This window comes from Narcine bancroftii, chromosome 9, assembly GCF_036971445.1.
Source record: "Narcine bancroftii isolate sNarBan1 chromosome 9, sNarBan1.hap1, whole genome shotgun sequence".
In the NCBI taxonomy this organism is placed as follows: Eukaryota; Metazoa; Chordata; class Chondrichthyes; order Torpediniformes; family Narcinidae; genus Narcine; species Narcine bancroftii.
Genome location: NC_091477.1, coordinates 27,896,959 through 27,909,691, shown reverse-complemented (window position 1 = coordinate 27,909,691; position 12,733 = coordinate 27,896,959). Strand labels below are relative to the sequence as shown.

General features: G+C 44.3%; 1 protein-coding gene across 1 annotated transcript; it reads left to right on the top strand.

Annotated features, from left to right (window-relative positions):
* The first annotated feature begins 1,105 nt into the window (after positions 1 to 1,105).
* Positions 1,106 to 12,303, top strand: LOC138743361 (cysteine-rich and transmembrane domain-containing protein 1-like). The gene is made up of 3 exons (XM_069898601.1): positions 1,106 to 1,381; positions 2,590 to 2,827; positions 11,777 to 12,303. The coding sequence occupies exons 2-3, from the start codon at positions 2,614 to 2,616 to the stop codon at positions 11,878 to 11,880; spliced, it is 318 nt and encodes a 105-aa protein (XP_069754702.1). The 5' UTR covers positions 1,106 to 1,381; positions 2,590 to 2,613; the 3' UTR covers positions 11,881 to 12,303.
* The last annotated feature ends 430 nt before the right edge of the window (positions 12,304 to 12,733 follow it).

Here is a 12,733-nt window from a genome sequence, read left to right as displayed (position 1 = left end):
AGTTTCACAAGTTTGTAACTATTTACTTCTGAACATCTCCCTCTTGAGATAAGGAAATAGTGTTCTCAATTTTCCAATCAAAGGTATGGATGCTCCACAGAGATTACATGTAATTATAATTCAATTTATTGGACATTAATATCCCAAACCATGAGCATTTTACAGAGGGAGTTAGCAGAAGCAGTGCAGTTATGAGCAGAGTTGCTTTGGGTCCTGGCATATTTCGTGGGGTGGGGGTGCTCACAATTGATGACAATATGGGGATGTTGCTGCTACTCGAGACTGGGTCAATTCCCCTCAAAGGTCACGCCTCTGAGCACGGATTCCTTCTTCATTGTCACCATCAGAGTACAAACTGTAAAGCAGATGAAATGTGAATGGCCCTTTTCCTTGGGTTTCCATCATTCTGCTCAGCCAAGAATCAAGCTGGAATCCCAGGGCCAGGGATAATGGGAGGAGATTTCCACTTGCCATAGTGTTTCCTCTGGGTCTCCCTTACTTTTCAGAGACATCATTGCCAAGGTGATGGCAGCTTTCCCAGATTTAAAGAGCTTATCCTGCATTGCAGATTTTGGGGGAGGAACAAGCACCTGCTTCTCGGGCAACCGCCACAGAAAGAACCACATCGCTCCTCGCGTCCTCTCAGCTGAGATGTCGATTCGGGGAAGCTCCCTTTGAAGTAAGCCTCCCCTCCCCCCCTCCCCTCCCCCCCCTCCCCTCCCCTCCCCTCCCCTCCCCCTCCCCCTCCCCCCCCTCCCTCCTCCCCCCCCCTCCCTCCCCCCCCTCCCTCCTCCCCCCTCCCCCCTCCCCCCCCTCCCTCCCCCTCCCCCTCCCCTCCCCTCCCCCCCCTCCCCCTCCCCTCCCCTCCCCCCCCCTCCCCTCCCCCCCCCTCCCCTCCCCCCTCCCCTCCCCTCCCCCTCCCCTCCCCTCCCCCCTCCCCTCCCCCCTCCCCCCCTCCCCTCCCCCCTCCCCTCCCCCCTCCCCCTCCCCTCCCCCCTCCCCTCCCCCCTCCCCTCCCCTCCCCTCCCCTCCCCTCCCCTCCCCTCCCCCCTCCCCTCCCCTCCCCTCCCCTCCCCCCTCCCCTCCCCTCCCCTCCCCTCCCCTCCCTCCTGCACAGGTAGCCTTCCAGCAACAATATGGACGCCCTCGTCCGACCTCCGCCACCACGGCCGGCCTGACGACGGCTCGCGGACCGCTCCTCTTCAAAGGTCGCGCCAGACCGACGGCGCCTCCACCTCCTCCCGCCACCACGGCCGCATGCGCGCTCCGCCCGCTAACGGTACTGTCACGTGGCTCGGGCTCGGCCACATTACGTCAGCGGGGAGCCGCGAGTGAGCAGTGGCGTCCAGGTGGAGTGGAGGGAGACAAAGCACGGAGGGAGGTGAGTGAGTTGAGGCTGGGTCGGGCAGGAGAGAGGGGGGAAAAAAAAAGATCTTGGCCGTTGATATTCCAGCAGTTTAAAATAAAACTGTTTCTGTCGGAGGATACAATGTATCCGTTTTGGATACTTCAGAAGCTTTTCCCCTCCGACTCGTGTCCGTGATTTTTTTTTGTCCCTCAATCGTTGGCCGTGATTTTATGCCTATTGATTTTATAAAAAAGAAACCTTATGAATTATCCGTTCCGTTTGTTTGTCCCTGAATTAAAAAGTCTCCATGATGTATCTCAGTTTGGTTTGCTCTCTGAGATTTTGGTTATTAAATCCAGTAATGATTCGGCGACTGGAACAGTCCTTGCAAATGTTATGTTTGAAAGTCGGACAAGAAGGCGTCGTGACCGAAGATTGTGCCGCAAACAGTTGAACTGGGCTTTAATCTCGTTATATCCATGGGGTGGGGAAAAGTAGGTGAGAAAATTGACCCCCCCCCCCCCCATGAGGCTTTCCTCATCAAGGCTCCTCTACTCAATTACACCAGAAATAACCTGACTGCCTTTAAGAATATTTATTGGAAACTTGTTTTCCATTCCAGCGAGATTCCCGCAAGATCAGCGCCTCTGTCCTGTTATATCTTGAATAGTCACCCTTCTCTACAACCTCGAACTGTGTCGTTCCATAAAATAACTACTTTATCTTCCATGTTTGCACCATTGCAGTTGGTTTTGGTAATTCCCTGCATACGTGCCACTTCCTTTTCTCTTCCAACTGTTTAGAATATGACTGCAAATAAAATAGAGTAGTTAATTATTTACATAGCCTATTAATAATAAATCATTTCGTATTATTATTTAAATTGAATCAGTAGTTGTATTTATTTGTGGAAATTTTTATCAGACTCGTATTTCTGGAGGCCTTGACTAAGACTAGTAACCTAGACTTGAATGGTAAACAATGAGGAAATTAGCCAATGTATTTTCTAGGGCAGGTGATGGAAATGTGAATCAGGAACACAACATACTGTAAACACTTTGAAGGTCAGGCAACACAGATTTGAGGTTAACCCATCCCCACCCCATCAGAGTTTTGAAATTTGTATTCCTAAAATAGTTTAAAATCTCATTTTTAAAAAAAAAAATCCCTTCACAAGTGGAATTTGAGCTTTATTTGCAAATATAAACTCGTTAAAATGATTTGTTTCGTTTAATTCACAGAAGTACTTCACGTCATCATCCTACATGACTGAGAATCCACCACCTTATCCTGGGCCAGGCCCAGCAGGTCCATATCCAGCATATCCACAACAATATGGTCCAGGTCCTAATGCTGCTTACCCTAGTTATCCACCTCCTCCAGGAGCGCAGCCTGCATATCAAGGATATCCACAATATGGCTGGCAGAATGCACCATCTCAACCAGGAATGGTTTACACAGATGTCCCAAAAAATACAGGTATTGTTGACTAATGGTTATTTTTGTGAAATCAATAAATCTAAAGTAGTAATTTGAAATTAAACTTATTGTGTCAAATCAAATGCTTCCTGTTCTGCTAAAGCTTTAGAGTATAGGTGAAAACTTGCAATTCTGGTTTAAATTCCTATCTATTCCAACCACATTTTAATGTGACTATCTTTCCAAAAGTGTGGTATTTTTAAAAGTGGCAAAAATGCTGATACTGGTTAACATCCTGAATAATTATTTTTTCATAATGTTACTTTGAATTGCTAATTTTTTTTTTTAATTGCTTGTATCTGAAACCTGGTCAGTTTAGTTTGAATTAAATGTCTGGCCACAGGGATGGGGAATATTTATTATAATCAGCTTTGACTGCCATTGACCAATGGAATATTCCTCATTCTATCAATTTTTTTAGTTGGTTGCATATGATTAAGGTTGTTTTATGACTCTCCAATGTAAAGTACCACAACAATGACTTGCATTTTTTTATATAGCTCTATTAATACAATAGGCAATCCTAAATTACTTCATAAAAATATTGTTAAGCAAAATTTGACACACAGCCGCAAGGAGAATTTTGGTGGTGGAGTAAGATTTTTTATTTATTTTTGGTTTATGAATGTTCCACCCCTAATTACTACTTTATCTGAGGAGTTGGACACATTTGGCAGTATAGATAAAAGAAATTAGTTGTAGCAAACATTGGTTTTCAGACTAGGCGATAGTCACTGGTGTTTCCCATGGGTCATTGTGCAGAGTAAAATTTCAAAACTGGCATATCCCAAACTTTGAAGAGGGGTATATAGCGTGGTGGAAGGTAGAATGGACAAAAAAGTGGCAGATGAAATTCTTTAAATAGGAAGTGATTCATTTTTGCACATGGAATAGTGATGTCAGACACTAAATAATAGCTTTATGCAAGAAAGTGATTGGGTGCAAAATTCTTTGGAAGTGGTTGGATATGTTGAGAGTGATTATGAATTTATACAGGAACATGGATTTTGTTAAGAAGAAGCAGAATAACAAGAGACTATGTTTAATCCTTGTGAAATACTGTTAATCCAGAACTGGAATACTTAATTCTGCTTGTTGCACTTTAGGAAGGACGTGAAGATACAAAAACAAAAGATTCACTGGAATGGTTCCAGCAATGTGTAATTTCGGGTACAAGAATGGGAGAAACTAGTATTGCTCTTGTTGGTGGTTAATTTCTATTGAATATTTATAAGATTATGAGGAATATAAATTATTGATATCATTATATGGAAGATTTAACTGAGAGGAGTAAACGTAACATTTCCAACCCTGCCGATGGCATGAATCCAAGTAGTGTAATAGGACAAAAAGTCTGAGTGAATGTTCACAAGCCAGATTAGTGGGGAATTATGTGACAGATGGAGTACTTTGGTAGAAACATGATGTTTTGTTCAAAGGGATCTAAGTGCCCTTTGTACCCTTTTAATCTCGGCTCAATAATCTTACCTGTAGATGTAATGGGCAATAAAGAAGGCCTTTATTTCTAGAGCATACCAATGGTTAAGAAATATTGATGCAATTATTTTTGGCCTTGGTTATGTTGATGAGTTTATTGTCATCCACAAGTACAATGTACATGTTCACTTGCTACAGCCAAACAGTACTTTGTATAATAAAAATTTCATTAATTGTTATGTGGAAAGAGATGATTAAAAAAAAAAAGATAATACTTTGTGATAATGCAAGAAAAAAAATCTGGCATTTCACTGGTGCAGATGGGTCCTTTTGTGGTGCTGGAATAGGTTAAGGAGTAAGAGAAGTTCAAGAACCTGACAGCTTTTGGGGATAAAACTATTCTTGAACCAAGAGATGCTGATCTTTGGTATTCTAAACCTCCTTCCTGAAGTTATCAGCTAGAAGAGGTTGTTATCAATAAGATCCCTTGCATATGCCTTTCCTGGATAGGAGGTCTGAACTTGTGATGGACTTGGCTATGCTTGCTCTTCACTGCAGCCTATGGTGTTTACAAACTGTCATTAGGCAACCAGTCAGTATACTTTCCTTAGAACATGTGGTAGTTTGAGAGAGAATTTGCCAACCTACAAAATCTTCTCAGATTTCGAAAGGCAGTGGTCTGCGTTGTTGCTTCTGTGTTGGCTTCAGGAGAGGGCCTCTGACATGTAACATAGATGAGATCACATCTAAGTATTTTCTAATATATTAGTCTGCTTTAAGGATATATTTAAATTAGACAGTGGTTTCTGTGATGGCAGGTCTGTCACATGGAGAGATCAAGTAGGACTCCTTGGCACTTAGGAAGAGAGGTAATTTCATTGAAACATTATATTCTTGGAGGTCTTGAAAGATTGTGCAGAGGATCATTCTACCCCCAACTGAGGAGTCGACTACCTGGGTAAGGGATTTAGGACTGAGATCAGGTTTTAAAAAAAAAAAAAAAAAAAAAATCTTTAAGATGGTGAATTGTTGAAATCTTGTAGTGCTTTGATGCTCAGTGATTGTTTGCATCCAGTCAATGAAACCCAGAACTGGTGGCAATTCTGCCCTTTTCAACCCCAATCAGTATGTATTGGCAATACCCCTATCTCCACACTGACAACTAATACAGGCACCTCAAGTTTGTTTGTTTAGTCCCCTGCTCTATGTCCTATAAATGTCTGTTTTGGCTCCAATATGATCTAGAAATCTGCTAACGATACCACCACTGTTGTTGGCTGAATTACTGGAAATAATGAGTTAGAGTGCAAAAGAACAATCTTGCTTTCAACCTCACCAAGAACAAAGAGCTTGTTGGGAACAAGTGGCTAAGGGACCTTGCAACTATCTGCATTGATGGAATGGAGTTGGAGAGGGGTACAACTTCTAAGTTCCTGGGAATCCATATTTCAGAACCGTTCCTGTTGCCATCATATCTAGTCTACCATGATGAAGGTACATCAACACTTCTATTTCTAAAGAGTCAAAGGAGATTCGGCATGTTGTCATCAAAACTTACACAGGTGCATGGCGGAAAGCGTACTGACGGCGGAAAGCGTACTGACGGCGGAAAGCGTACTGACGGCGGAAAGCGTACTGACGGCGGAAAGCGTACTGACGGCGGAAAGCGTACTGACGGCGGAAAGCGTACTGACGGCGGAAAGCGTACTGACGGCGGAAAGCGTACTGACGGCGGAAAGCGTACTGACGGCGGAAAGCGTACTGACGGCGGAAAGCGTACTGACGGCGGAAAGCGTACTGACGGCGGAAAGCGTACTGACGGCGGAAAGCGTACTGACGGCGGAAAGCGTACTGACGGCGGAAAGCGTACTGACGGCGGAAAGCGTACTGACGGCGGAAAGCGTACTGACGGCGGAAAGCGTACTGACGGCGGAAAGCGTACTGACGGCGGAAAGCGTACTGACGGCGGAAAGCGTACTGACGGCGGAAAGCGTACTGACGGCGGAAAGCGTACTGACGGCGGAAAGCGTACTGACGGCGGAAAGCGTACTGACGGCGGAAAGCGTACTGACGGCGGAAAGCGTACTGACGGCGGAAAGCGTACTGACGGCGGAAAGCGTACTGACGGCGGAAAGCGTACTGACGGCGGAAAGCGTACTGACGGCGGAAAGCGTACTGACGGCGGAAAGCGTACTGACGGCGGAAAGCGTACTGACGGCGGAAAGCGTACTGACGGCGGAAAGCGTACTGACGGCGGAAAGCGTACTGACGGCGGAAAGCGTACTGACGGCGGAAAGCGTACTGACGGCGGAAAGCGTACTGACGGCGGAAAGCGTACTGACGGCGGAAAGCGTACTGACGGCGGAAAGCGTACTGACGGCGGAAAGCGTACTGACGGCGGAAAGCGTACTGACGGCGGAAAGCGTACTGACGGCGGAAAGCGTACTGACGGCGGAAAGCGTACTGACGGCGGAAAGCGTACTGACGGCGGAAAGCGTACTGACGGCGGAAAGCGTACTGACGGCGGAAAGCGTACTGACGGCGGAAAGCGTACTGACGGCGGAAAGCGTACTGACGGCGGAAAGCGTACTGACGGCGGAAAGCGTACTGACGGCGGAAAGCGTACTGACGGCGGAAAGCGTACTGACGGCGGAAAGCGTACTGACGGCGGAAAGCGTACTGACGGCGGAAAGCGTACTGACGGCGGAAAGCGTACTGACGGCGGAAAGCGTACTGACGGCGGAAAGCGTACTGACGGCGGAAAGCGTACTGACGGCGGAAAGCGTACTGACGGCGGAAAGCGTACTGACGGCGGAAAGCGTACTGACGGCGGAAAGCGTACTGACGGCGGAAAGCGTACTGACGGCGGAAAGCGTACTGACGGCGGAAAGCGTACTGACGGCGGAAAGCGTACTGACGGCGGAAAGCGTACTGACGGCGGAAAGCGTACTGACGGCGGAAAGCGTACTGACGGCGGAAAGCGTACTGACGGCGGAAAGCGTACTGACGGCGGAAAGCGTACTGACGGCGGAAAGCGTACTGACGGCGGAAAGCGTACTGACGGCGGAAAGCGTACTGACGGCGGAAAGCGTACTGACGGCGGAAAGCGTACTGACGGCGGAAAGCGTACTGACGGCGGAAAGCGTACTGACGGCGGAAAGCGTACTGACGGCGGAAAGCGTACTGACGGCGGAAAGCGTACTGACGGCGGAAAGCGTACTGACGGCGGAAAGCGTACTGACGGCGGAAAGCGTACTGACGGCGGAAAGCGTACTGACGGCGGAAAGCGTACTGACGGCGGAAAGCGTACTGACGGCGGAAAGCGTACTGACGGCGGAAAGCGTACTGACGGCGGAAAGCGTACTGACGGCGGAAAGCGTACTGACGGCGGAAAGCGTACTGACGGCGGAAAGCGTACTGACGGCGGAAAGCGTACTGACGGCGGAAAGCGTACTGACGGCGGAAAGCGTACTGACGAGTTGTATCAGCCTGGTTTGTAATTTGAGGGCCTAGGAACACAGAAGGCTTGGGAAAATAGCAAACATAGCCACATCCATTACAGGCTCTGACCTCCCATGGGAGGCACTTTTTCCAAGAAGGCAGCTGAGGACTCCTATCACCCTGGTTGCCACTTCTTCTCGCTGCTACCTTCGGACAGAAAGTTCAGAAGCCTGAAAGCCAGCAGTTCTGGTTTTTAAAAAAAAAAAAAAGATTCTTTTCAACGTCTATCAGTCGCTTGAACCTCCCCTTGTTCCACTAATTGTGGACTCCTCTGATACCATAAAAGGACTGTCTGCACTATTGCACACAACTTTTGTTTTGCAAAAATCTATCCAGGTTTTTTGTATATATCGCTTTCTAATTCTATTAAGTATACCATTGTAGTTTTGGTTTAGCAATTTTTTTACTACCTATTCAACTGCAGAAAGTAAGAATTTTGATGCATGTATACATTATACAATGTATATAACTGTAAGCTTGTTATATTTTCCACCCTACATTTAGATGGCTGGACTGTGCAATCATGGCTTTAATGACTGAATTTGATTTATTTTTAATTAAAATTTCATATTTCAAGGTACAAATTATTTTAAGTTCAAAGATGGATGGCCTCTCCCTATGAAGTTTCCACAACCCTCCTCCATCCAGAGATGACACCACCAGATGTTCATCAGATATGCCAAAGTGAGGAGAACCCTCTCCAAGGTGAACCCACACAAGGCAGCAGGACCAGACAACATACCTGGTTGGGTATTGAAGGAGGTCTTCATGGACGTCAGCACCTCATTGCAGCAGCCCATCATTCCCGCAAAGTTTAAGACAGCCACCATCGTCCAGGTACCCAACAGAGCAACAATAACAGACCCAAGTAACTACCACCCTGTGGCACTGACTTCTACCATTATGAAATGCTTCAAGCTTCAGGTGATGGAACACATCAAAGCACACATCCCAGTGATGCTGGATTCTTTTCAATTTGCCTATAGAAGAAACCGTTTCACAAATGATGCTATAGTCTTGTCACTTTGCTCCATTCTGGCCCACCTGAAGAATGATGCCTCATATGCCAGGCTGCTGTTTGTTGACTTCAGCTCAGCATTTAATATGATCATTCCCCAGAGGCTGGTGGAGAAGTTGTCCTCACTGGGATTCAACATCCCTCTCTGTAACTGGATCCTGGACTTCCTAACAGAAAGACCACAGTCTGTCAAGGTCCGTAGTAGAATATCGAGCACTAGCTGTGCTCAGCCTACTCCTCGTTACTGACCCATGACTGCATCGCCAGATCCAGCTCCCAGCAGTGTGATGAGCAACAATGATGAGTTGCACTATAGAGAAGAGGTGGAAAATCTTGTGAAATGGTGCAAGAGTAACAACCTGAGTTCAGTGTGGACAAGACAAAGGAGATGATTGTGGACTTCAGGCAGACCAGGAACAACCACCCTCCACTAAAAAGCAACAACTCTAGTAGAGAGAGGAGAGCACCAAGTTCCTTGGAGTTCATTTAACTAGTGATCTATCGTGGACACCCAACGCCTCCTCACTCTTCAGAAAGGCTACCAGCTGCCATTATGTCAAACTTCTGTAGGAGCTCTATTGAAAGTGTCCTGGCTGGCTGCATCACTGTGTGGTTTGGTTACTGCAGAGAAATGGATTGGAGGTCAATCCACCGGATCATAAGAATGACAGGATCACTGGAGTCTCCCTTCCCCCAACCCCCCCACAATTGACATGATCTACCAGGATTGTTGTCTGAACAGGACGTGCAAAATCATTGAGGATCCCTTCCACCCTGCACACAGCATCTTTCAGTTCCTCCCATCAGGGAAAGAAAGGAGTAGCAGAGCCAGCGCCAGCAGGCTGAGAAACAACTTCTTCTCAGGCAGTGAGAATGATGACGACCAAAGGAATGGCTCACAATGGCCATCCGAGACTCTCATTTGCACAAAGCAATATTTATTTAGATATAATACTTGTCTTGCATATGTATTATTTGTCTGTACGTGTGTTTGGTTGTATGTCTGCTTGTTTTTGCACCAAGGACCTGAGAACACTGTACTTGGGCTGTACTTGTACAATCAGATGGCTATAAAATTGACATAAATTGGTGACAAACACCAGAGAAAATATTTCAAGTAAAAAGGCAGAAATGCTGGAGGAATGCAGTCGGTCTCTCAGCATTCACAGGAGGTAAAGATGTTTCAGCCCTAGGCACTTCTTTAAGGTATGAGGAAAAAGCAGGCAGGCACCTGAATAAAAAAAAAAAAATGGCAGGGAGAGTAGTACAGACCAACAGGCAATCAAGGATCATTGGATATGGAGGCCAGAAGAAAGGAAAGGTGAGAATTGATTTGGTGGGGGGAGGGATGGGGTTTGGCTCTGTAAATGCAGAGCTGGGGTAAAAGAAACAGAGGGAAAGAGAAGAAATACAGCTACAGGAAAGAAGATGTAGGAAAAGTTTTTGGGGGGGGGGGGAGCTACAGAAACTGGAGAAGTAAATGTTGATACCATCTGGTCGGAGGGTGCCCAGATGGAATACTAGGTATTATTCTTCCAATTTGTGGGTGGCCTCAGACTGGCTGTGCACAAGAATGTGGACAAATGTTTCAGCAAGAAAATGGGTCAGGGAATAGAAATTGGTGGGAACTGGGAGATCTCCACTATTATGACGGACAGAGCCAAGCTGCTCAATGAGGCGATCTTCCAGTCTGCATTCAGCCTCTCCCATGTAGAGACCATACAGGAACATTAGATGGAGTAGATAATTCCTGCAGATTCACAAGTGAAGTTTTGGTTCACTTGGAAGGACTCTTTGGGGCCCTGAATGTTGGTGATTTTAGGTGCCAAGGGGGTAACTGGTGAGAAGGGAGGAGTGGCATCAATTACTGTTGTAACTTACCAATCTGAAAATTACCTGTTTATTCCTATTTGTTTTGTGTGTGTTAACTAATTTGTCATGCCCACCAATATGTGAAACACTTGTCTATAGATGTGGTCAGAATATTGACATAGATCTCTTCAGTCTGTCTTCCATAACAACCATTCTGTGATCAATCTATACTAATCCTATTTATTAATACTTTGTCCAAAACCCTTGTGTATTTGGATTTTAAGACAGTCACATAAAACTGAATATGCTACCTTCCAACCTATGATAACTATTCAAGAAATTTATGAAATTTTGAACAAATACAGCAATAGTCTCTAAAGCCATCTCATTGGGACTATCATTTTTCAGTGATCTGTTTTTCTTTTATAATAGTAATGACTTTATCACCTCCTTCACTCTCAATATGTCACCACCCAACCCCCCAACTATTTCTGAGGGGTTTGTGTTGACTTCCACAAAGGCAGACTCTGAATGTTTCTCTGAACAACTGGTCTGTAGGCATGTTAAGATTCCATGTATAAATTTCCTAAAGGAATTGTGTTTGCACTTTCAATATTATGCACATTCATAATGAGTAAATAGGAAGCCAAATTGAACTTGGAGAGTAGAGAAATACAAGTAGGTCAGGTGGAAATAATGGTGTTGGAATTCACATTTTCTGCAACTTCAGAAGAAACATCTGGTGGTTTATTTGCCAATTCAATAAATCTCATCCAAAAGAAAAAAGATAGGAAAGTAAACTTGAGTTCACAAGAAACTACTGGTAATAGTGAGCCTTGAAATCAAATTATATTCCATATATTTCCAATCTCTGACAGTTCCAATAATTCACAATACAACAATCATTCCTGATCTGTTGCTCTTGTTAAATGAAATCTGTATTTTGTTCTCAATCATAGGTTCCCAGTAAATACAATTATACATGTGTAATATTTTATGTTCTATTTCTTGAAGATTTTTAATTGCATTCCTATAATTGTTATTTGCAACAATTTCAGTCTCTTGTTTTTTTTTCCAGCACTCCTTTGTTTAACATTAAATTACAATTGTAATAGTGGCAGACCAAGTGATAGATTCCCTTGCCTATTCTGTCATTACTATTTCTTATTTTCTCATTGCAGTTTACGTTGTAGAAGATCGCAGGAGGAATGATACTGGGGATACATGTTTGACAGCATGTTGGACTGCCCTCTGCTGTTGTTGCCTATGGGATATGTTGACCTAAAAAATTTCTCAGCTACATTGAAAGTCCCACATCAAGATTCTCCCACCTCTGGACTTTCAAATCAAAGCTTGAATACTAAACTTGTTTTATCCTAAAAGGTGCCTGCTTGAAATTTCTTCTTGGTCAAATAATAACATTAGCTTAATTAAATAACTGGATGGCAAGTTATTAGTGTGGTGTAATGTCTTGATGGCCTCCCCAAATAAAGAGCAACTTAATTTATGTAGAAACTTTTAAATATGCTATAAATTGTAATGGATTTGATACCTAATAGTTGCATTTGATTTGTATGTTGTGTAAAATTAGCACTGATTCATTGATTTCCTGTGAAGTTATTTACTAGATAAAGAATAACGTTGTACTGTTTTACTATACATCACTGGAACTGAATATTCCACATTAAAGACAGCTATTTAATCACAACTTTTTGAATAAAGTGAATTTATGCTTCGATACTATAATTGTCTTCTGCAAGTTGAGCAAATTAAGAATAACTTGTCAAAATGCTACATCTGTATATTTCAAAGAATTAAAATCCTTTTGTTCAGGGAACAAATTAATTTTTGGTTAGTTGGAATTAAAGATTCAATGTATCATCAGATGTTGATATTTGTGTGCACAGAAATATCTCATTCCTTGCCAAATCTAACTGTTTCTCAATCTGAAATGAGGATGTTGCACCTATGGCCATTTTTTTTTAAGCAGAAAAGGTCTTGAGATTGGCACATACCAAATGGAGTTGAGGGAAGAGACAAATTATATTCAACTGAAAGTAACATAGTTCTTTCAGCTCCAAATTGTTAGGTTAATTGCTACATTGTTGCATGAATTACTGGATGAATGATTCTAGAAT